Genomic DNA, 25,106 nt, shown 5'->3' on the forward strand with positions numbered 1-25,106 from the left:
ATAGGACTGGGGACAGGGCAGGGTACAGGACAGGGAATAAGGCTAGGAATTAAGTAAAGGCACTGACTAGGAATAGTTCAGTTGAAGAGGACTGGAAAGATGTCTAGGGGAAAGATGGAGAATAGGACTGGGAATAAAACTGTGGATAGAACAGGGCATAAGACTAGACACTGACTAGGAATAGTTCAGTTGAAGAGGACTGGAAAGATGTCTAGGGGAAAGATGGAGAATAGGACTGGGAATAGAACTGTGGATAGAACAGGGCATAAGACTAGACACTGACTAGGAATAGTTCAGTTGAAGAGGACTGGAAAGATGTCTAGGGGAAAGATGGAGAATAGGACTGGGAATAGAACTGTGGATAGAACAGGGCATAAGACTGTTGTGTCTACTGAATGTACTGAATCTTACTTTAGACCGGAGGATACTGGTGTGGATCCCGTTGTCGCTGACCTTGATGCTGATCTGCCTGTCAGAGATGTCTGGTCTGATGAAGGGGGGCTGGATGGAGACAGGGGGCCTCTTCCTGGGGTCCACACCTGTGTACCTGTATAGAGGAGAGGAGAGACAAGAGTTGACTTATCATATGAGAGTTATGTGACAATGACAGAATATGGCAAGACAGCACAAACAGATCTGGGACTCAGGCTATACGGGGGTATTGGGGGCGGCTTCGATGGCTGATGACGATTAGAACAAAACTGTTTCATCCCCACCCGGGTATCGTCTCTCTGCGGCTATCTACGCTGTTCATTTTAGCAGTGTAATATCTCCCAAAAGGTATTTTTAATCTGGCTGCTGAATATGCGAATATGCGAAAGCGTGTTTGTGCTGTGCTTGATTTCCCCACAAAGTGATTCAATTCTCCAAGCCATCTGCCTTCCCCCAGGGGTAGCTGGCTTCATCCAGGCAGAACAGGACACACCACACACATACACACACATACGCATACGTACAAAAGCACGCACAAGTGTCTCACTTTGGACATTGTCGCAGTTCTAGCTCAGCAGTCCACTCAGAATGATTACAGCAGAATTGGTACCGTAGCATCCCCCTGGTCGACTTTTTAATGGTCAGTCTGTCCAGCTCCCACCACCACCCACACCCCATTCACGTAGGAATCCATGTCCTCCTTACCTGGGCACCAAGGGAGCACACAGGACATATTTGATGTTGCCACAGCAACCCTGCGTGAAGGGATTTACTCCTCCGCGGAACTTGCCCGTCACCTGAGGAACAGAATAAGTTGTTAGAGTGGGAGGAAGAGGAGACCCAAGGCCAGAACACACACACACACACACACACCTAGAACTAGCTAGCGGATTTGAGTTGGCAAGTGAAGATGCAATGCTGATATTTTGTCCTGTACGATACATGTTATAATGTACTGTATGTGAGTGTGTGTCTGCGTCTCCGTAAGTTGCTCTTGGGCGGGCCCCCTCTCACCTGTTCGTTAGTGGTGCGACCTCTGGCGACAAGGACCATATGGAAGCCTGTCAGGCCCATGACTGGAATGAAGAAGAGCCCTGCTATACACATCACCACCAGACTGGGCACACTCAGTCAAGGCATGCACAACATTTTCTGGACCCATTTTAGCAGCTGCAAACCAACCAGCACTGCCACCAATGACCGTATGGCTGCCACTGAGCCATTCACACAACCCTTTTAGAGGAACAGGCATTTCTGTACACAACAATCAAACATTTTCATACTCCACCAGCAGGGATGTGATCTTCTGTCAAACCATACAAAATGAGGGGTTCCAGTCTAGTGGTCCATTTTAAATGCTTAGACACACTTTTCCCCAGGCCCTTCAGAACACAAAAGGCACTAGTTTTGTTATGGGTGAAATAAGACCCGGCTGGCGGCAGTGTGGAAGGATACGTGATGGTAGTGTGCAGTGTGCCCAGCCGCTCCATGTGGTGCAGCACGAACAGTAGGCCGAAGGAGAACACGCCGACCATGTGGATGCTTAGCGACAGCAGGAACAGGAAGAAGTAACGGTAGTTCCTGCGTCCGATGCAGTTGTTCACCCAGGGGCAGTGGTGGTCAAAGTCCTGAGGAGGGACAGAGAGATGGATGGGTGTTACACAATGGTCATAGGGCAGAGTGGAGATGAACAAGATCAGACTCTATACTACATGATAAAGCTCTTCAGTGCATTCAAACACTCAACAGAGATGGTTCGATCAGTTCCATCACCTCTGATTGCAAGTCAGATTTCTGAGGTCAGGGATTTTTTACGAAAATCTAATTTAGCTGACTTTGATGTCGTTTTTGGTTGCAGTTGAGTATCTACTGAAGAACACAGCATCGGTGGAAGTGGAAGAAGTGGAAGAAGTTTGGCTGACATATAGTAGGCTACCTCATAACCTTCAGTTCAAAGTCAGATTTGACCCCTTTCATGGAGTGTTAGGCTGTACATGAAAGCGCGAGGCAGAGCCACATCAGTAGGTTACTGGGGGAAGCGACACAGCTGGAGAATGCGACTTCAAATGGGGGGAAAAGGTTCTGAAACCAATATTCTATATTACCGAATACTGCTTGAATATGGTGTAAAACATGATGGAAATCCAATAATGAATAATATTGTTCACAGACAGTTGATTTAAAGGTCTTATCTGTGAAAACATACCAGTCAGTTGAAGTGGTCACAAATAGCAACAAGGCTAACACCACATTGTACTGTGAACAGCTGATTACTGGGCGTTTGAGTGCGTGTGGCTTACCTCCACGCAGTTGTCACACACGCTGCAGTGGGAGCAGCGGGGCGGTCTGTAGAAGTGACAGGTGGCACACCACTTCATCCGGACCTGAATTCCCTTGATCTCCACGTTCTTGTAGAGAGGCGCCCGGAAATCATCGTCCTTGTCCTCGTCCTCCTCCGCTGTGCCGCAGGGAGAGAACACACACATCATTAGCAGGAAAGTACCACACACACACACACACACACACACACACACACACACACACACACACACACACACACACACACACACACACACACACACACACACACACACACACACACACACACACACACAAATCTGATTTATATGATTCCATTTGACAGGGGCAACAGGAGGTAGACTTAAATAAGCTAGCTCCCATGGTTAGCTGTCTGTACAAATGTACATTTTATAGACACAATGCACTTTGTAGCCCACACCTTTGGCATTTAAACAAGGTAGTAAACAGTAATGTTTAAAGCCCAGGAGGCTGGCATTCAGAGAATGACTAAAAATCCCATTCACGACACAACGCTGGTCATTGCACCCCTGCGGTCGTTCGGGAAAAGTACATTTCCACAGGTTTAGTGGATCTATGCACAACTAGTAACTTTAGGCTCAGTGTAATATTTCTATTTCTATGTGGATTGTATTGCTCTGGAGAGAGATGGAAAATAACACGTGATGTCTTTCAGTTCATCAAAGAGCCCATTCAACCTTTTACGTTTTAGATGTAAAAGGTAACTGACTGAGAAACTGAATGAAAACATCTCCCCTGCAGACTGCTCTTTCAAAACAATCCTCAGCAGACAGATTCATGAGAGGCTTTGTCATCCAATACACAATATAAGGCTTTATATTTCAAGGCTTTTAATTCCAGAATAATATCAGCCTTTATATTTGAACTTGGTAGCCACATTCGCTGTACCAGTCAAAAGTTTAGACACACCTACTCATTCAAGGGTTTTTCTTTGTTTTTACTATTTTCTGCTTTGTAGAATAATAGTGAAGACATCAAAACTATGAAATAACACATATGGAATTATGTAGTAACCAAAAAAGTGTTAAACAAATATATTTTATATTTGAGATTCTTCAAAGTAGATACCCTTTGCCTTGATGATAGCTTTGCACACTCTTGGCATTCTCTCAACCAGCTTCACCTGGAATGCTTTTCCAACAGTCTTGAAGGAGTTCCCACATATGATGAGCACGTGTTGGCTGCTTTTCCTTCACTCTGCGGTCCAACTCATCCCAAACCATCTCAATTGGGGTTGAGGCCGGGTGATTGTGGAGGCCAGGTCATCTGATGCAGCACTCCATCACTCTCCGTATTGGTCAAAGAGAACTTACACAGCCTGGAGGTGTGTTGGGTCATTGTACTGTTGAAAAACAAGTGATAGTCCCACTAAGCACAAACCAGATGGGATGGCGTATCGCTGCAGTATGCTGTGGTAGCCATGCTGGTTCAGTTGCCTTGAATTCTAATTCTAAATCACTGACAGTGTCACCAGCCAAGCACCCCCACACCATCACACCTCTTCCTCCATGCGCCACGGTGGGAACCACACATGCGTAGATCATCTGTTCACTTACTCTGCGTCTCACAAAGACACGGCGGTTGGACCAAAAATCTCCAATTTGGACCCATCAGATCAAAGGACTGATTTTCACCAGTCTAATGTCCATTGCTCGTGTTTCTTGGCCCAAGCAAGTCTCTTCTTCTTTTTGGTGTCCTTTAGTAGTGGTTTCTTTGCAGAAATTCGACCATGAAGGCCTGATTCACGCAGTCTCCTCTGAACAATTGATGTTGAGTGTCTGTTACTTGAACTCTGTGAAGCATTTATTTGGGCTGCAATTTCTGAGCTGCAGTTAACTCTAATGAACTTATCCTCTGCAGCAGAGGTAACTCTGGGTATTCCTTTCCTGTGGCTGTCCTCATGAGAGCCAGTTTCATCATAGCACTTGATGCTTTTTGTGGCTGCACTTGAAGAAACTTTCAAAGTTCTTGAAATGTTCCGGATTGACTGACCTTCATGTCATGAGGTAATGATAGACTGTCGTTTCTCTTTGCTTATTTGAGCGGTCCTTGACATAATATGGATTGGTCTTTTACCAAATAGGGCTATCTTCTGTATACCACCCTTACCTTGTCACAACACAACTGATTGGCTCAAACACATTAAGAAGGAAAGAAACTCCACAAATTAACTTTTAACAAGACACACCCGTTAACTGAAATGCATTCCAGGTGACTACCTCATGAAGCTGGTTGAGAGAATGCCAAGAGTGTGCAAAGCTGTCATCAAGGAAAAGGGTGGATACTTTGAAGAATCTTAAATATAAAATATATTTAGATTTGTTTAACACTTTTTTGGTTACTACATGATTCCATATGTGTTATTTCATAGTTTTGATGTGTTCCCTATTAATCTACAATGTAGAAAATAGTAAAAATAAAGAAAAGCCCAGGAATGAGTAGGTGTGTCCAAACTTTGGACTGGTACTGGACGTCATACATGATTCACACCAATTAAAGAGAAGGTCACATCGCTCCTAGAAGCAGGAATTTAACTGCAGTTTGTGGAGGCAGAAGGAGTACGATTATCCATGTGGCCACAGGCATCTCACTATAGTGGGCATACGTTTCTCTCTGTAACACTCGACCTCTCTCTATAAAACTACTGCTGCTCGCCCCTCCATCTCCATAACAACCACAGTGAGGAGAGACCAGAAGGACACTGTCACTTCAGGGACATAAACAGTAACCTGCCTGTGCCATATGTGCCCTAGTAATTGTTACCTGTTTATGAGGGGAAGAGAATTTCTTAAAGACACGTGCTTATCATTTTACAATCACATTACAACCATCAGGTGTAAATGGACCGCATTCAGCGATCATTACTAAACATAGGGGCCAGGCTGTCCTCCAGGAGAACGCAATGGGGACATATAATGTGCCACAGTGCAGATTCTACAGTGGACGACACACACACAGTGTTTCCCTTCCTTTACTGTTATTAACAGCTGACTGACATCAAGTACTGGCAGTCATTTTCCTAAGACGGCAGCGGGTATCTTTAGCCTCGACCAGGGCTTGGTCGCTCAGTCACAGGCCTGTATGTAATGCACAGCCTGGTGCAGAGAGGGCACAGTTATTTTCTCCAACAGGTTGTCTTTTTAAGCTAATGGGTACTGAGAAAACAGAGATGAGCAGAGAGAGAGAGAAAAAGAGAGAGAAAAAGAGAGAGAGAAAAAGAGAGAGAGAGAGACCAATACTGTCAGTGGTAAGGGCACTGACCTCTGGGGAAGACTCCAGGGTCCATGAAGGTAGCCATGCTGAAGTTGGCCAGCACAAAGAGGAAGACGACGCCATTGTAGAGAGGCACAGCGGGGGAGATCGCCTTGGTCAACCAGGGGCACCTGCAGAGGAGAGAGAGAGAGGACAGCCGTTAGGATCCTCCACTCATAGTTCATTCATTATTGACGTACCAAACATGTATGCACACTTGGATGCGCACACATGCACACACACACACACACACACACACACACACACACACACACACACACACACACACACACACACACACACACACACACACACACACACACACACACACACACACACACACACACACACACACACACACACACACACACACACACACACAAATATATTGTCAAATACCGATACATACTGATAGAGGCATGTAATCAGCCTTTGAAATTAGGGATGGAGGGAGGGGATGCAAATAGGTGACTGCTGCACACCCCTCCCCCTCCTTACCCACCCCATCACCTCTACCACACACACCACCTCACAGAGCCTCACCCACACACAATCTTTAATCCCACGCAAATGGGAAAACAGCAAGCCTTGCAAAAAGGCGGACATGGTGTAAAGCTGGAATTGCTTCTTCGCCTCTCGAGATTCAGAAATAATAGCAATGGCATCATCAGCTATGCATGGGACAGATCAGATCTCCTCTCAGCCTCAGATATGTCAATGAGAGATGATTACACATGAGGACAGTACTATACTGGAGTCCAGAGCTGCGCTATATTACAATGTCTAACATTTCCTGGAATTAGAGAAGAGGTTGCAGACAAATAGACAGGGAGACAGACAGACAGTTGGCAGAGGTAGTGTGTTGTTGTTGTGGATGGTACACACAACCTAACATGCTACCTCACTACATCAGGCTCCAAGGTTTTCCAGAAATCATGTTTGAAAGATTGCTGGAATCAGGAGGGAATTAACAGAAAATCTCAGAATCCCCATTACTGGGATTTATGGAAAACCTAGTCCAGGACTAAAACCGAATCACTTAGACATTTTGTGTGTCAAGCTTGACTTTATCCACAGGCTTATTCATCATCACGTACTGGGAAATATGCACAGATACCTGCAACAATGCTGCTTTCAAGAATACCAATTCAAATTTTTTAGCACTGCTCTCATTTTCAATGGATATGTGGGCTGAAATGTCAAGACATTGTATTGACCCAGGAAAGGTCTCTATGCCTCATCGTTTCTGCAGGGTCTCCCTCTAGAGGCCCACCTGAGCCACAATGCTGAGCCGGTTAACTGTAGTCAGCCATAGACAGAAAGTAAGAAAGAAAGACTGGGTTTTCTGTGGCTGTAAATGAGTGAGTGGTGTTAGTGTACACAAAATGAATAAATTAAATGTCTCCTGGGGGAGGCAGCGGTTTCGAGGAAGCACCCCTCTTCGATCATGCCCGCTCGATCAGCGTTACTGCTTTACACACACAGTGCACACACACTGTATGTACACATGCGGACACACACACCAGACACACACACACACGTACACACAGCAACAAATTCCTGGTATCTGTTCATGGCGATGATCCTCTTTCCTTCCTTGCCTCTCCCTCCCCCCTATGCTCTGTTCAATTATTCAGAGTGGAGGCTGTACTGTAGGTAGGAGAACGGGCTGCTGTGCTAGCAGGCCTGGGGGAGCATGGCCACAGTCACAGTGAGCTCCAGCGCCCAGCACCCAGCCTCAGCTCTGGGGGAGGGCCAGTCAGCCAGCAACAGGGACCAGAATTACCACCTGTATCAGTGCCCATATGTAGGTAATATCTTCCCACAGCTGCTGTGAGTGTGGTAAAACAAAGCTATACCATGTGGGGAACACCAAGGAGGGCAGTATAGGGAGAGAGGGAGAGAAAGTTGTATAGGAGTACAGTCCACTGGTCGACCCCTGCCTTGCTTTAACCTAATAATAATAATAATAATAATAATAATGATTATACATACAGCCTAGAGCTTTACAGTGGTTTAATGTGTGTGACCCAGCTTGGCCTTTGACATAACCCATCGGCAATGGTGTGTGTATGTGTGTGTGTGTGTGTGTGTGTGTGTGTGTGTGTGTGTGTGTGTGTGTGTGTGTGTGTGTGTGTGTGTGTGTGTGTGTGTGTGTGTGTGTGTGTGTGTGTGTGTGTGTGTGTGTGTGTGTAAGCACCCGTGTGTGTGAGAGAGTGACCCAGCTCGACATTTAACCCCCGTCCCCCCGTCTGCTATAGAGAAACTAACCGTGGCGGTCCGAGTCAAACACTGTCACAGGGTGAGACAGTACAGCTGTGGCCGGCTGGCTAGCTGGCTGGATGGCCCATGCAGATGCAACCAAGAGTGAAACAATCCAGAGCTTTGTCTGTCAGTGAACTGCGTGAGGATAGAACACAAACAGCAGCCAGGGATGCAGGGGAAAAGTTAGGTTAGTCAGCCCCACCAATACTAATGATCTCTCCTCTCACATGACAACACCATACAGTACTTAGCCTACTCACTTCTAACAACATGGGTTCAGTTGGGTGGTAACAGAACATAGATTAACTAAATTCTACCAAATTAACTTGGGAGACATAGTCTGGGAGACGTTAGTTTAGCTTCAAATAAATGATCAGGGAAAAGCAACACATTTTAGCAGCTATTCCCCCACCAATAAAATCTCTGGACTATGAATGATGTGTTTTGCCCACAGTGATAAGAACAAGGAGAGAGCCAAACCAAGCACAACCATTTCAGCTGAAAGAGCATTTTAAGAGCCCAGGAGCGGACCACACAGTGGGTGGAAAATGTGATTCAGAGACATTTGTTAATTAAGTGGCAACAACGCCAATCACAAGTTTGTTTTACAGTAAACGTAGGCACAATGCTAAAAATAAAGTAACAAATTACACAAGTTGTCAAAAGTTGAAATGAAGTTTTCCCTGCATTGGCGACTAACTGAATCTATTTTACCTTTAACAGGGAGTCCCACTGACACCAAGGTCTCTTTTGCTAGGGAGCCCTGCATCTTACAATTACACAACAAATTACACATAGGAAATACACCAGAAAGCAATACAAAGAGAATACAAAAATACTAAACACACTCATGAAAAACAATCCCATTCCTCAAAGAGGTCTTCAAATCAACACTGAACTGGCACCAATGCATCCAGTTGTAGGGAACTCTGAAGATTGTTCCGTACATGGGTTGCAAAACCAGTCACCCATGATAAAACTAAGTGCACTATGGTAAACTGCATCCAAGGGCTTTAATGAAGTGGCAGCTGCATTCATGTAGATGATGTTGCCATAGTCTAGTACCGAAAGCAGTGTTGGGGAAGCTACTCTGAAAATATAGTTTAAAAAGTTACCAATTACATCATACTGGAAGAAGTTAATAAGTTATCATTTTGTAAATTTGAAATGTCAGACAACAAATTGCTAGGTCAGATAACTTTGGAGTCCTACTTTTACAGAATGTGTATTTTAGCCTATTAAACACAAAAACGATTTTTCAAGTGAGCATTATGCAGGTCTGACGCTCGAAAAAGAATGGAAATGATTGCCTACTTCATCCATATTTTATTTTATTTTTGCAAAAAAAAGTAGTGTTTAGTTCCAGTAGTTAGATACACCACTACATTGAAATAAAACAAGTGAAAACACTACCTAGATTATAATTTAGTTCAACTACCACCAAACTACTGCAAAATGTAGTTCAATTATAACTTGAACTACATGTATTTCACTATTCCCCAACACAGACCGGAAGGAACGTGGACTGAATGATCTGCTTTCTACTATTTAGTATTTTCTATAGAAGCCCATTTTTATTTTCAACTTCTTAGTTAACTTTTTAAAAGACAGTTTATCGTCTATCCGAACGCCCAGATCTTTGTAAGCAGGGACATGATTAATGTGGGTACCATCCAAGGTACACATGCGTAAATCATTAGTCATTTACAGTCAACCTTGAGGTTTACTCTAATATGGTTAGATGAACTCTTATAGCATTAAATCATTAGTCAGGCTAGAGGCCCACTGCACACTGCTGGTGCCAAAAGTGTTCTAATGTAATGAGTCTGGCTCTAGAACCTGCTCACATAATTTCAACATCTAGTTTGGTTTTAGGTCATCTGTATATGAAGTGTACAAACAATGATCAAGGGATGAGCACCACACCACACATACACACACTCTAGATTCCATCTGCACATATTGGTTTAAATGTGGGAATTCTGACAGCAAGCCATTGCTACATTCAAAGAAAGGCCTGATTCCTCAGAGACCTGCCCATTGTGAGTGTTAATGTACCTCCCAGATCCCCTCTTAAGCCTCACCTTGCTCCAGGAGGGGAACAAGGCCCCTATTGAGGTTTACCAAAGGACACAGTGACATCATCATAAACCTCACTCAGTGTCAGCTTAGGGTCAATATAGATATTCACATGATAGAATCCCCCTACCTCAGCTCAGGGACATAGATATCACATAATATAACCTAATTTCACTGGCAGACTCCAGTTGATGTTTGTCAGTATCGTTCTTGCCTATTAAGATGGAGACTTTACAATTATAAAATCCTGTCTACTGCAAACTGCAATGTCACCCACCTTTCTAACTGCAATGGAAAACCTGAAAGTCAAAAGTTCTGAGATCTTAGAGTAGTAATAGCATAAGTATTACAAAAACAACATAAATTCTCATTTATTTATTCACTTTGATGGGTCGTGGCGTGATGCCTGATGTAATTAGTTTGTTGTATGGTAGTCTAGCTCTCTAATGTTCTGTTCAGGCACTACGATATAGATCGGATTCTAGCAAGACATCTATCCCCCACATCCCACAACCATTTGACTACACAAATCTGGTAGTCAGTTAATTTCCATGCTTTAGATTTGAGCGGAAAGCTGCCGGTTTTGAAGCTGCTCTTATCTGCTGGAGTGGTTCTGGGAGGGGGAAATGTATAAGCGCAACGTCTGAAAAACCATCAAAAGGGAACAGCGTGTCAACCTGGAGTGCTTTCTGCATCCTTTCACCTGAAATAGAAATAGAAACAGAAACAGCGGCAGCCAGGTATGACTTGCTTCCTCATCCCAACCAAACACTGAGGAGGAAACGTTAGACATCTTAACTACATGACTGGCTCTATTGTGACTAGATTTATAAGAAAACTATAATCAAATCACAAAATAATCCTTTGAAAATGTAAATCTAGTTACATCCCCTGCCCATTGTTAGTGAAGGCATTTGAGGGTGGCACCACTCTTGCGTTGGACAGAGAGAGAAGCGCTGGTGGGGTTATTGCAGGGCTCCACTCTCCAGTTCACTAATTCATCATTTGCAGAGTATGCTGGTCCATTGAGGACACAGAGATGTCTGTCTGTCTGTGGGATTTTTGTGGGATTGTTCTCTCATTAATTAAAGTGTTAGTTAGGGTCGTCCCAGTGGGCTGCAGATGGACACCCTGTGTTCCTCCAGACTGCCCACTGACCACTTGTGTCCTGGGATGGCCAGGCTCAGGCCTCACCACCCTACAATGCCAACCCAGAGGCCGAGCCACCCTACCAACCTACAGGGATAGCCCAGCTAAGGCATAGCCACCCTACCAACCTACAGGGATAGCCCAGCTAAGGCATAGCCATCCTACCAACCTACAGGGATAGCCCAGCTAAGGCATAGCCACCCTACCAACCTACAGGGATAGCCCAGCTAAGGCATAGCCACCCTACCAACCTACAGGGATAGCCCAGCTAAGACATAGCCACCCTACCAACCTACAGGGATAGCCCAGCTAAGGCATAGCCACCCTACCAACCTACAGGGATAGCCCAGCTAAGGCATAGCCACCCTACCAACCTACATGGATAGCCCAGCTAAGGCATAGCCACCCTACCAACCTACATGGATAGCCCAGCTAAGGCATAGCCACCCTACCAATCCACAGGGATAGCCCAGCTAAGGTATAGCCACCCTACCAACCTACAGGGATAGCCCAGCTAAGGCATAGCCACCCTACCAACCTACAGGGATAGCCCAGCTAAGGCATAGCCACCCTACCAACCTACAGGGATAGCCCAGCTAAGGCATAGCCACCCTACCAACCTACAGGGATAGCCCAGCTAAGGCATAGCCACCCTACCAACCTACATGGATAGCCCAGCTAAGGCATAGCCACCCTACCAACCTACAGGGATAGCCCAGCTAAGGCATAGCCACCCTACCAACCTACATGGATAGCCCAGCTAAGGCATAGCCACCCTACCAACCTACATGGATAGCCCAGCTAAGGCATAGCCACCCTACCAACCTACATGGATAGCCCAGCTAAGGCATAGCCACCCTACCAACCTACATGGATAGCCCAGCTAAGGCATAGCCACCCTACCAATCCACAGGGATAGCCCAGCTAAGGTATAGCCACCCTACCAACCTACAGGGATAGCCCAGCTAAGGCATAGCCACCCTACCAACCTACAGGGATAGCCCAGCTAAGGCATAGCCACCCTACCAACCTACAGGGATAGCCCAGCTAAGGCATAGCCACCCTACCAACCTACAGGGATAGCCCAGCTAAGGCATAGCCACCCTACCAACCTACATGGATAGCCCAGCTAAGGCATAGCCACCCTACCAACCTACAGGGATAGCCCAGCTAAGGCATAGCCACCCTACCAACCTACATGGATAGCCCAGCTAAGGCATAGCCACCCTACCAACCTACATGGATAGCCCAGCTAAGGCATAGCCACCCTACCAACCTACAGGGATAGTGTCTGCTCTGAAAGTGCCAGTGCCATTCATCAATAACATTGCTATAGACCAGGTTCATGTCCAGTGGGGATAAAACTATTTGAAACGGTGAGGTACGACCTGAGCGTGGGGTTGTTCAATTTCAAGGTGGGCAGCACAGCACTGATTTTCATATTTGAATCTTTCTCCTCTAATCAGGAACAGATTCAGACCTGAGCGATCAGATGATTGGACTGACTCTCAGGCCAATAAAAAAAATGACCCCTGAATACCCCGGCTACCATAACCTCCTGCAATCTCAATCCCAGCTCTTTCAAATCATCAAATCTCTCCTTTTCATCATCTTTTCATTTCTCTCGTCTCCACCAACATATCTTTTCCCATCCAGAGAGAGGGAGAGAGAGTCAGAGACAGAGAGCGAGAGCTTTCGCCTTATTGAAGTAATTTTTTACTAGTAATCAAACTGCCACTAACTCTCAGTGCTTAGATAACTGAAGTTTGTATTTGCCCTATAACTGTGGCCCCCTGAGAGCTCGACTCTGCGTCTATAATGGATGCACACTTCTGAGACACACCAGTCTGTGCTCACACACTTAATTAGTATTCCCCACCTACACCAGCGGCTTGGCTGTCAATGGAGACAGCATAGATGTTAAAACAGCCTTTAATATAAATGGGTGACAACGGGTCACACAAGAAGCAATTCTGCTGATGGGGAGGCGAGGAGATGAGGCCAGGAGCGGAGTTTGTTTACTTGTAAGTTAGCTAGATACTTGAAGCTCATTATTATGCTTGAAATGGCTTTCAGATGAATATAAATGAATGGAAATGGAGCCATTTGAGATCCTCTGGCCGATTAAACTTCCACTTCAGCCATGTATACTAATGACGGGAGCGAGAGAAAGAGAAAGAAAGAGAGAAAGGGAAAGATAAAAAGAAAGAGTGAGAGGAGTGAGAGCGAGAAGGAGTGAGAGCGATAAAGCGAGAGAGCAAGTGAGAGAGAGAAAGAGAGCGATAGAGAGAGCAAACGAGTGAGAAAGAGAGCCTTGGGTAAAGGCTGCTGTTGCTCTATGACTAAGAAGCTAAAATGAGGAAACCTGTGCTGCTGCCGCAGAGAGCACATTGTATTCCAGTGTAAAATAAAAATAAATCACATTTACATTGAGACTAAATAAAATGCTTTGCACTGTTGCTTTTTATGCCCTATATTTGAATATTCATTAGCACCTTTTCATCAACTCTAAAGAAAAACTATTAAGGAATAAGAATTAAGGAAAGAAAATGTAATACTGTGACTTGAGGATATTCAAACTCAAGTGATTCAGTAATGGAATCTTAATAAGCATTTGTGTGGTAAACTGTTATGTGATAACACTAGGGATGGGTATCTCTAGATACACTGGCGTGCGAAAGTATTCTCCCCCGCTCATATTTTTCCTATTTGTTGCCTTACAACCTGGAATTAAAATTGATTTTTTTGATTTACACAACATGCCTACCACTTTGAAGATGAAAAATATTTTTTATTGTGAAACAAACAAGAAACAAGACAAAAAAACGGAAAACTTGATTATGCATAACTATTCACCCCCCCAAAGTCAATACTTTGTAGAGCCACCTTTTGCAGCAATTACAGCTGCATGTCTCTTGGGGCATGTCTCTATAAGCGTGGCACATCTTGCCACTGGGATTTTTGCTCATTCTTCAAGGCAAAACTGCTCCAGCTCCTTCAAGTTGGATGGGTTCCGCTGGTGTACAGCAATCTTTAAGTCATACCACAGATTCTCAATTGGATTGAGGTCTGGGCTTTGATTAGGCCATTCCAAGACATTTAAATGTTTCCCCTTAAACCACTCAAGTGTTGCTTTAGCAGTATGCTTAGGGTCATTGTCCTGCTGGAAGGTGAACCTCCGTCCCAGTCTCAAATCTCTGAAAGACAAACAGGTTTCCCTCAAGGATTTCCCTGTATTTAGCGCCATCCATCATTCCTTCAATTCTGACCAGTTTCCTAGTCCCTGCCGATGAAAAACATCCCCACAGCATGATCACTGTGGGGATGGTGTCCTCGGGGTGATGAGAGGTGTTGGGGTTGCGTCAGACATAGCGTTTTCCTTAATGGCAAAAAAGCTACATTTTAGTCTCATCTGACCAGAATACCTTCTTCCATATGTTTGGGGAGTCTCCCACATGCCTTTTGGCGAACACCAAACGTGTTTGCTTATTTTTTTCTTTAAGCAATGGCTTTTTTTCTGGCCACTCTTCCATAAAGCCCAGCTCTGTGGAGTGTACGGCTTAAAGTGGTCCTATGGACAGATACTCCAATCTTCGCTGTGGAGCTTTGCAGCTCCTTCAGGGTTATCTTTGGTCTCTTTGTTGCCTCTCTGATTAATTTCCTCCTCGTCTGGTTTGTGAGTTTTGGCGGGTGGCCCTCTCTTGGCAGGTTTGTTGTGGTGCCATATTCTTTCCATTTTTTAATAATGGATTTAATGATGCTCCGTGGGATGTTCAAAGTTTCAGATATTTTTTTATAACCCAACCCTGATCTGTACTTCTCCACAACTTTGTCCCTGACCTGTTTAGAGAGCTCCTTGGTCTTCATGGTGCTGCTTGCTTGGTGGTGCCCCTTGCTTAGTGGTGTTGCAGACTCTGGGGCCTTTCAGAACAGGTGTATATGTACTGAGATCATGTGACACTTAGATTACGCACAGGTGGACTTTATTTAACTAATTATGTGACTTCTGAAGGTAATTGGTTGCACCAGATCTTATTTAGGGGCTTCATAGCAAAGGGGGTGAATACATATGCACGCACCACTTTTCAGTTAAAAATGTTTTTACATTTTTTGTACCAAGTAATATTTTTCATTTCACTTTTGTTTTGTGTATGTCCATTACATGAAATCCAAATGAAAATCTATTTAAATTACAGGTTGTAATGCTACAAAATATGAAAAACAACAAGGGAGATGAATACTTTTGCAAGGCACTGTAACACGCACATGGGGTGTCATTGTTGGCACTTCAGCTTGATGCAGTTTATAGGGAACATGTTTGTCTTTTCCACAGTGGATGACCTCCTCAACTGTGTGTGTGTGCCTGCATTTGTGTAGACCTGCTGGGCATTATGAGCATAATGCTAACACTCAGAGGTGGGTGCTAGGGCCACACACACCGCGGCACAGTGGTCCAATGGGTCTCCAATGACTGAGTCAGTCAGGATGAGTAGGTTGTAAAGCAGCACCAGTATGGGGGAGGATGAGGAGGGTGAAGACAGCACCTTACCTCTGAGCCCCCTACCTTCCCTTAATCTTCTCAGCTTCCCCCAGCCAGCCCACAGCCCAATAAGCACCACAAGTGGACTGAGACACAACCAGTCTAGGAGTTACTCACCCCGCATGCACGCATGCACACACACACAGACAGACACTAAGCTAAGGACTCTGGGAATAAACACTGGGACTAAACACTGGGACTAAACACCTCCCTCTGCAACTGGATCCTGGACTTCCTGACGTGCCACCCCCAGGTGGTAAGAGTAGGCAACAACACGTCTGCCACGCTGATCAATAACACTGGGGCCCCTCAGGGGTGTCTACTCAGTCCCCTCCTGTATTCCCTGTTCACCCACGACTGCGTGGCCAAACACGACTCCAACACCATCATTAAATTTGCTGACGACACAACAGTGGTAGGCCTGATCACCGACAACGATAAGACGGCCTATAGGGAGGTCAGAGAATTGGCAGTGTGGTGCCAGGACAACAACCTCTCCCTCTATGTGAGCAAATGAAGGAGCTGATCGTGGGCTACAGGAAAAGGCGGGCTGAACAGGTCCCCATTAACATCGACGGGGCTGTAGTGGAGCGGGTCGAGAGTTTCAAGTTCCTTGGTGTCCACATCACCAACGAACTATCACGGTCCAAAACACACCAAGACAGTTGTGAAGAGGGCACGACAAAACCTTTTCCCCCTCAGGAGACTGAAAAGATTTGGCATGGGTCCTCAGATCCTCAAAAGGTTCTACAGCTGCACCATTGTGAGCATTCTGACTGGTTGCATCACCGCCTGGTATGGCAACTGCTCGGCATCTGAGCCTAAGGCGCTACAGAGGGTAGTGCGAACGGCTCAGTACATCACTGGGGCCAAGCTTCCTGCCATCCAGGACCTATATAATAGGCGATGTCAGAGAAAAGCCCATAACACTCCAGTCACCCAAGTAATAGACTATTTTATTTGGTACTGCACGGCAAGCAGTACCGGAGCGCCAAGTCTAGTACCAAAAGGCTCCTCAACAGCTTCTACCTACAAGCCATAAGACTGCTGAACAATTCATAAATTCGCCACCGGACAATTACATTTTTTGTTTGTTTGTTTGTTTGTTACCTATGCATAGTCACTTCGCCCCCACCTACATGTACAGATTACCTGAACTAGCCTGTACCCCCGCACACTGACTCGGTACCGGTGCTCCCTGTATATAGCCTCATTATTGTTATTCTTATTGTGTTACTTTTAATCATTACTTTTTATTTTAGTCTACTTGGTAAATATTTTCTTCTTCTTGAACTGCACTGTTGGTTAAGGGCTTGTAAGTAAGCATTTCACGCATGTGACAAATAAAGTTTGATTTGATTTGCTTTTGACACGCGCGTACACACACACACCCTTCATGTAGAGAGACATTCCACTGATCCTCCTCTGTAAGACGCCTGTTTCCTTGATGAAATGAAATACACATCCACCTGTATGTAATAAACATGACAATCAATGTCCCTTCTCTTGATGAAAACCATATTCCATTGCCCTGAAGCTAACACACATGCCCATGTTAGACTGCATCTGGTCTAATCTACCTTAGAGGGAATGACCAATGAGGGCATCTGAGGCATGTCCTGTATTTGACCATGGCCACAAGCTGTGTCCCAAATGGCACCCCATGGGTCCTGCACGATATAGGGAAAAGGGTGCATGGGCCCTGGTCAAAAGTAGTGCACTATGTAGGGAATAGGGTGCATGGGCCCCAGTCAAAAGTAGTGCACTATCTAGGGAATAGGGTGCCAGTTGGGATGAACACCAAGAAAACCAGAGGTCAATTGGAATAAAGTGAAAGCTTAAGCAGAAGTCACTGTGGCTTAGCTCTGGCTGGTAAATATGTGGAAGTATTTAGACCACAGTAGCAAGGTCAAATAGTCTCACTGCCCTCCCTGCCACAAGTGTGCTGTAACCCCATCTGGGCAGAATGCACCATGGGGGATTCTGCAAATATAGAGACCACCAGCCACACAATTTGGTCCTCTCTCTCGCAATTTGCCTGGCTGACAAATAGGGTGTGAGCCATGCCTGTTGTACATATTTGCGTGGCAGAAGTTGGCTTACCTAGCTTCACATTCCTCACCACTCTTATTCTAAACCCAGACTGCAGGCAGTTGCTGGGCCTGCTGCATGTATGGGCCACTGTCAGACCCCTGAGAGTTATATCTGACTAAACCAATGTCCAGATTCCATCAATCTTATCTCTTCACCTTACTCCGAGGCCATCATTTAAATAAAAAAAGTGGAACAAATGAAAACGAATGGCAGAATTGAAGTTGAACCTGTCCTAAGGCTGCCATGTGTACTGGGTCTTTTCCACGTCAAAGTTCTCTTATCTAGTCGTCCGGTGTTCAACAAAGTTCAAAAATAGTTTCACTTTCATTAAAATATAATTTTCTGCTGCTTCCCTGCTCCTACTACTGGGTTGGAAGACTCAGCAGTGTGCTGGTTGGAGGACTCAGCAGTGTGCTGGTTGGAGGACTCAGCAGTGTGCTGTGCTCTGCAATGCTGAGTTCTCCAACCCAGTAGCAGGAGCAGGGAAGCAACTAGAAATTATATTTCAGTGAAAGTGAAACGATTGACTGCTACTCTGTGATGCTGTGACCTTTGGCCCAATGCACCGGCCCCCCTCCTCCCGCCACTCTTATCCCTCTAACTCCCCGCCTCCTCTCACACAATCATGACTGTTATGGATTTTATCTCCCATTGACATCTGCGAGCCATTCCGTGCAAGCGAACAAGGTCAGACCAATTCTCCAGTCACATCCTGCAGGAAACTGAGATTGAGCAGGACAGGACTGCCCCTGCAGTATACACTCTCCCATCTCTCATACTGGCCGCTAGCAGTCTGTAGTATACTTAAATACTGTGTTTATGTAGTACAACTGTAGAACAGAGGAGATCAGAATGATCTGTCTCTCTATGATAGGGACAGCATGAGGGAGATGTTAATCAGTGTCATTCATGCACAAACAAACCACAGTCATGATGAAATCAAATCAAAGTTTATTGGTCGAGTACACAGATTTTAATCGCACCTGCAGCGAAATGCTTGTGTTTCTAGCTCCAACAAAAACAAGGACATTTCTAAGTGACCTCAAACTTTTGAATGGTAGTATACGCTGCTGCTACTGTTCATTTTCTGCCACTTTATTCCTAGTTATATGTACATATCTACCTAAATTACCTCGTACCCCTGCACATTGACTCAGTGCTGCTACCCCTTGTACATAGCCAAGTTACCGTTACTCATTGTGTACTTATTAACACGTGTTTTACTTTTCTATTATTTCTCTATTTTCTTTCTCTCTGCATTGTTGGAAAGGGCCCATTAGTAAGCATTTCAATGGAGGTCTACACCTGTTGATTACAAAGAATGTGACGAATAACATTTGATTTGATTTAATGAACTGTTCATCAATCAGCTTAATGTTGACAAAAGAGGCCATGGCCTGCTAGCAGGAGCAGCGGCAGACTAAAGAAAACACAGGGTAGGGGTTGACACTGTCAAACAGACGAGTGAAGGGTCTACTCTAACGGTAAAAATCACCGATGTTCACTCTTCATCTCTCTCATTTCTCAAGACAGACAGACTTAATCACTCACTCAGAAAAGAAGAGCTCCACTCAGAGGAAGCAGAACCCTGGTCTGCAGATGATACGAGGTAACTGATGGCTGATTCTTTGGCGAGATGAAGGAGTGAACGTTGCGATGAAGGGCCAAGCTTTAGGACACAGCTCAATGCAATGTAGCTGCAGAGTGAGAGAGAGAGGGATGGAGGAATACACATCCACATTGAGTAACACCTTAAGCCCAGCCAAGCCAAGTGCTCAATACTGGTTTAATATAGGCCTACTCTACAGGATGTATATATTTTTTTAAAGAGGCGATTTATCTTTATTAGATCTTCGTTAGATCTTTATTCCTTTCTAGTGGATTTATCGTGATTTGATATAACAGCGAGGATTACCATATTTCAAAAGACGTTTAATGGGAGATGCAAATTTTGCCCAGGAATATGGAATGCAGCCTATGGTATAATTTGAAGTGTTTAACCATATGAAGCTAATAACACCATAATTTCCAGACCTCGTTCTAAACCCCCACCATGTGCCTAGTTAAATAAAGCTTAATTAAAAAAAGTAAAAACGTGGAAGAGATTTAAACCACTAATACCCTCATCGCTCGACCACACTCCCACAATGAAACACTAGATGATGTTCTGACGGTCTCTGGCAGGCCCACTACAGCCCTGTAGCGCTGGCCCAATAACCAAACCTAGCCTCTGCCCCCTATCCACATGCCTGGGTTGTGCTGGAGGGAGTGGGCGAGAGATAAAAGAGCCTCCATCCATGGTGGTGTTTTTGTCTTACTTATAAACACATTATACTATGCTATTATATTCTTATATTCTATAGTTTTGTTATGTAGAATACTGTCATTATGTGACCTTGCAGACATTGATTCAGTTTTGATCTAACTTTATTCAAACTGCACCATTATCCTGAGTAGCCTGTTCTCTACTCGTGGAGAATGCGCAGAACGTGATACGCATAGTCGCAGAAGCTTCCCTCAGAAAAAGGCGGAAACAGTCACACCGAAGGAAGAAATTACTGCTAGAACCTCCGCCCACCAACCCCAGGCCATTCCGTGTTGGCTCTTCATCCATCATGAGTCCTGAGCTAAGACAGGTGCATTTCCTAACCCTCCCCAAGAGAGACAGACAGTCTCTCTCTCTCTCAAGACACACATATCCAGCCCTGGGGAGGATTACACATGCACACAGACACACAGCGAGAAGGATGGGAGGTATCAAAAGAGATTGGGGATAGCAGCTCTCTGATATCATTTTCCTCCACTCTCGTTCCTCTCCACACATATACAGACCTTATTTGCTGAGTACGTGTTACATGCCATTGAAGTAAGGGCCACATTGGGGAACAAAGCAGTCCTTTGACAGAGCGAGCTGCAACAAGACACATCAATGAATCCATTTAGCAATTAAGCCTAGCAGTGTTGGTATGGGAGAGCTCCCAGGACTGCAATGTTCCCTGTTTCCTCAATGGAAATGCAGAGGATAGGAGAAGGGGTTTGTTTGGTGGGAAACAAAAGGGGTGTGTCAATAAACAGAGCTGGCACAGGATATTCTCTCTCTGTAGTCCAGAACCACACTCAGTTACACTGAGAAATGAAATGATAACACAGATATGACTGCATATTCATAGCGAAAGGGGAAAAAAAAAATTATCAAGGGAGCCCAATTGAAACCAGGGTCTCATTTTCAATGGTGCCCTGAGACCATAAAGTAAAATATAACATCACAGTCCTCATAAACACGTTTGATAGTGAAGTGCTTCAATATGTGACATTCTTTAAGTGTCAATGCGTTAAGTACTGAGTTGCATGTATTGAGTGCATCATCTCTATCAGAGAGATGGGGGGTGGTGCCCTTGCCCATCCAGGGTACCAACAGGACAGAGCTGGATGGGTGGAGTTGACACTCATCTCTCCTGCCTGGCCTGGGTCAAGTTCCTGACCAAGCCCCTAAAGAGCCTATCCACTATAGCTCTGTTAATAGGGCCTATATCTGCAAGGCCACATAAACAGTACCAGTCAAAAGTGTGCAAAGCTGTCATCAAGGCAAAGGGTGGCTACTTTCAAGAATCTAACATTTTCAAATCTATTTTGATTTGTTTAAACACTTTTTTGGTTACTACATTATTCCATATGTGTTATCTCATAGTTTTGATGTATTCACTTATATTCTACAATGTAGAAAATAGTCCAAATAAAGAAAAACCCTTGAATGTGTAGGTGTGTCCAAACTTTTGACTGGTACTGTATAAACGTGCCGTGTCTGTCTGTTGAAACGTAAGAGGAATGGATTGCACAGAGGAGCATAAATACATGGCGGTGGTGGTGGCAAGAGGAGAAGACATGATACAGCGTTAGCAGTCAGTCCCTACCTCTACTCATTGGCTCTAACCCTTTAAGGTTTGCAGATCTGAACATTCTGGAAAGGTAAAAGCAGGGTAATTGTGGATCTTCAACCATATTGCTTACAACTTACAGACTGCAAACAGTGAGGGGTTAGGGCCAAGAGGAAGTGGTAGGGAGGGAATTGGGAATTACTGGCTGTTTAGTATGGGAGTCAAAGAATGGACTGGCCATGCTTGCCTCTAAAAGCCTGGTCCCTGATTAAAAGGATTACTGTGGATGCCTCTAGATGAAAGACCTGCTTGGGTTTGATAAACACTTGGGTTTTACCATCTGGCCTGCGATTGCCTGCGAGGGGACTTTATTATTCCTCAGACAGGCCAGAGAATAGTGACTCCTAAGGACATTGTGGAGCAATATGTAGCTAAGGGCCAAGGCTGAGATGCTTAGGGGCCCACCACCACTCTCCAATTCACAATGGCACCCTTTTCCCGATGTAAGGCTCTGGTCAAAACTAGTGCACTGTATAGGGAATAGAGTGCCATTTAGGATGAACCCCAGGAGCTCTGAGGAGAAAGCCCAGCTGTGCTGCAGGATAAACAGTGATGTCAGTTAACAGCAAATTCAATCAGAGGGCCACTGCGCCGCTCAACCAAGCTTTTTACTACAACAAAATCTATGCCTTTAGGAACCAGATCCCTTTATTAAACCGTTGAGTGATGCCTGGGCATGAATACTGCTGAATGTCTGAATGTAATTCAAATGAATGCGCTTGAGTATGTGACAGTGCATCAGAATGAAGACTGATGATCTTCATCAAGATGGCTGTGTGCTTCTCCTTAGAGAGTCAAGTTCCCTGTCATATTCACATGAGAGGAGAATGCATAAATGAATGAATAGACAAGTCAGGAATATGGCAAATGCACAGTTTCATTCCATTGCCCAGCAGTATGGCATATACACCACATGGCAAAAGTACACTACCGTTCAAAAGTTTGGGCTATCTTAGAAATGTCCTGGCAGCTTCATTAAATAGTACTCGCAAAAACACCAGTCTCAACGTCAACAGTGAAGAGGCGACTCCGGGATGCTGGCCTTCTAGGCAGAGTTGTAAAGAAAAAGCCATATCTCAGACTGGCCAATAAAAAGAAAAGATTAAGATGGGCAAAAGAACACAGACACTGGACAGAGGAACTCTGCCTAGAAGGCCAGCATTCTGGAGATCTTCAGTTTCTTGGCAATTTCTCGCATGGAATAGCCTTCATTTCTCAGAACAAGAATAGACTGACAAGTTTCAGAAGAAAGTTCTTTGTTTCTGGCCATTTTGAGCCTGTAATCGAACCCACAAATGTTGATGCTCCAGATACTCAACTAGTCTAAAGAAGGTCAGTTTTATTGCTACTTTAATCAGAACAACAGTTTTCAGCTGTGCTAACATTAGTGCAAAAGATTTTCTAATGATCAATTAGCCTTTTAAATTATAAACTTGGATTAGCTAACACAACGTGCCATTGGAACACAGGAGTGATGGTTGCTGATAATGGGCCTCTGTATGCCTATGTAGATATTCCATTTAAAAGAATCTGCCGTGTCCAGCTACAATACTCATTTACAACATTAACAATGTCTACACTGTATTTCTGATCAATTCAATGTTATTTTAATGGATCAAAAATGTGCTTTTCTTTCAAAAACAAGGACATTTCTAAGTGACCCCAAACTTTTGAATGGTAGTATATGTGGACACCTGCTCGTCAAACATCTCATTCCAAAATCATGGGCAATAATATGGAGTTGGTCCCCCCTTTGCTGCTATAATAGCCTTCACTCTTATGGGAGGGCTTTCCACTAGATGTTGGAACATTGCTGTGGGGACTTGCTTCCATTCAGCCACAAGAGCATTAGTGAGGCCCATTATTCCTCCTCCACCAAACTTCACAGTTTACACTAAGCATTCGGGCAGGGAGCGTTCTCCTGGCATCCGCCAAAACCAGATACGGACTGCCAGATGGTGAAATGTGATTCATCACTCCATGGCGGCGAGCTTTATCGGCCAATCCAGCCGATGCTTGGCATTGTACATAGAGATCTTAGGCTTGTCAGTCATGGAAAGCCATTTCATGAAGCTCCCGAAGAACAGTTATTGTGCTGACGTTGCTTCCAGAGGCAGTTTGGAACTCGGTAGTGAGTGTTGCAACTGAGGACAGATGATTTTTACGCACTACGCACTTCAGCACTTGACGGTCCCATTCTGTGAGCTTGTGTGGCCTACGACTTCGCAGCTGAGCTTTTGTTGCTCCTAGACTTTTCAGTTGACCAGGTGGGGGAGGTATTATTGAAAAATGTATTGGTCCATTATCTTTCCTACATACTTTCTATTTGGTTTTAGTCATTTAAGTTTACACTGAAAACTTTTTATATCCCAAAATGTGATTAACAAAAAATAAATACAGTACCAGTCAAAAGCTTGGACACACCTACTCATTCAAGGGTTTTTCTTTATTTTTTACTATTTTCTACATCGTAGAATAATACTCAAGACATCAAAACGATGAAATAACACGTATGGAATCATGTAGTAAGCAAAATGTATTTTGTATATTTGAGATTCTTATAAGTAGCCACCCTTTGCCTCGACGACGGCGTTGCACACTCTTGGCATTCTCTCAAACAATTTCAATAGGTAGTCACCTGGAATGCATTTAAATTAACAGGTGTTAATTTGTTGTTAAAAGTTAAATAGTGGAATTTCTTAACTTCTTAATACGTTTGAGCCAATCAGTTGTATTGTGACAAGGTAGAGTTGGTTTACAGAAGATAGCCCTATTTGGTAAAAGACCAAGTCCATATTATGGTAAGAACAGCTCAAATAAGCAAAGAGAAACAACAGTCCATCATTACTTTAAGACATGAAGGTCAGTCAATCCAGAAAATTTCAATAACTTTTAAAGTTTCTATAAGTGCAGTAACGACTTTGACGAGGCCGATGTGAAGGATATACTGCTTCCTCGGGAACAGGCCCCGATCCCCGTGATCTGCGTGAAGACGAGGCGGAGAAAGAGGGGCCGAAGGG

General features: G+C 44.5%; 1 protein-coding gene across 1 annotated transcript in view; it reads right to left on the reverse strand.

Annotated features, from left to right (window-relative positions):
- The window catches only part of LOC139576574 (palmitoyltransferase ZDHHC8B-like), an 89,270-nt gene that overhangs the window by 14,397 nt on the left and 49,767 nt on the right, over positions 1 to 25,106 (reverse strand). Inside the window, exons 2-7 of the mRNA XM_071402814.1 lie at positions 6,034 to 6,155; positions 2,733 to 2,890; positions 1,888 to 2,060; positions 1,447 to 1,549; positions 1,138 to 1,229; positions 412 to 547 (exon numbers count right to left, since the gene is read on the reverse strand). Coding sequence (XP_071258915.1) covers positions 412 to 547; positions 1,138 to 1,229; positions 1,447 to 1,549; positions 1,888 to 2,060; positions 2,733 to 2,890; positions 6,034 to 6,155 — 784 coding nt within the window. The remainder of the gene's footprint in view (positions 1 to 411; positions 548 to 1,137; positions 1,230 to 1,446; positions 1,550 to 1,887; positions 2,061 to 2,732; positions 2,891 to 6,033; positions 6,156 to 25,106) is intronic.

This window comes from Salvelinus alpinus, chromosome 5 (assembly GCF_045679555.1).
Source record: "Salvelinus alpinus chromosome 5, SLU_Salpinus.1, whole genome shotgun sequence".
NCBI lineage: Eukaryota > Metazoa > Chordata > Actinopteri > Salmoniformes > Salmonidae > Salvelinus > Salvelinus alpinus.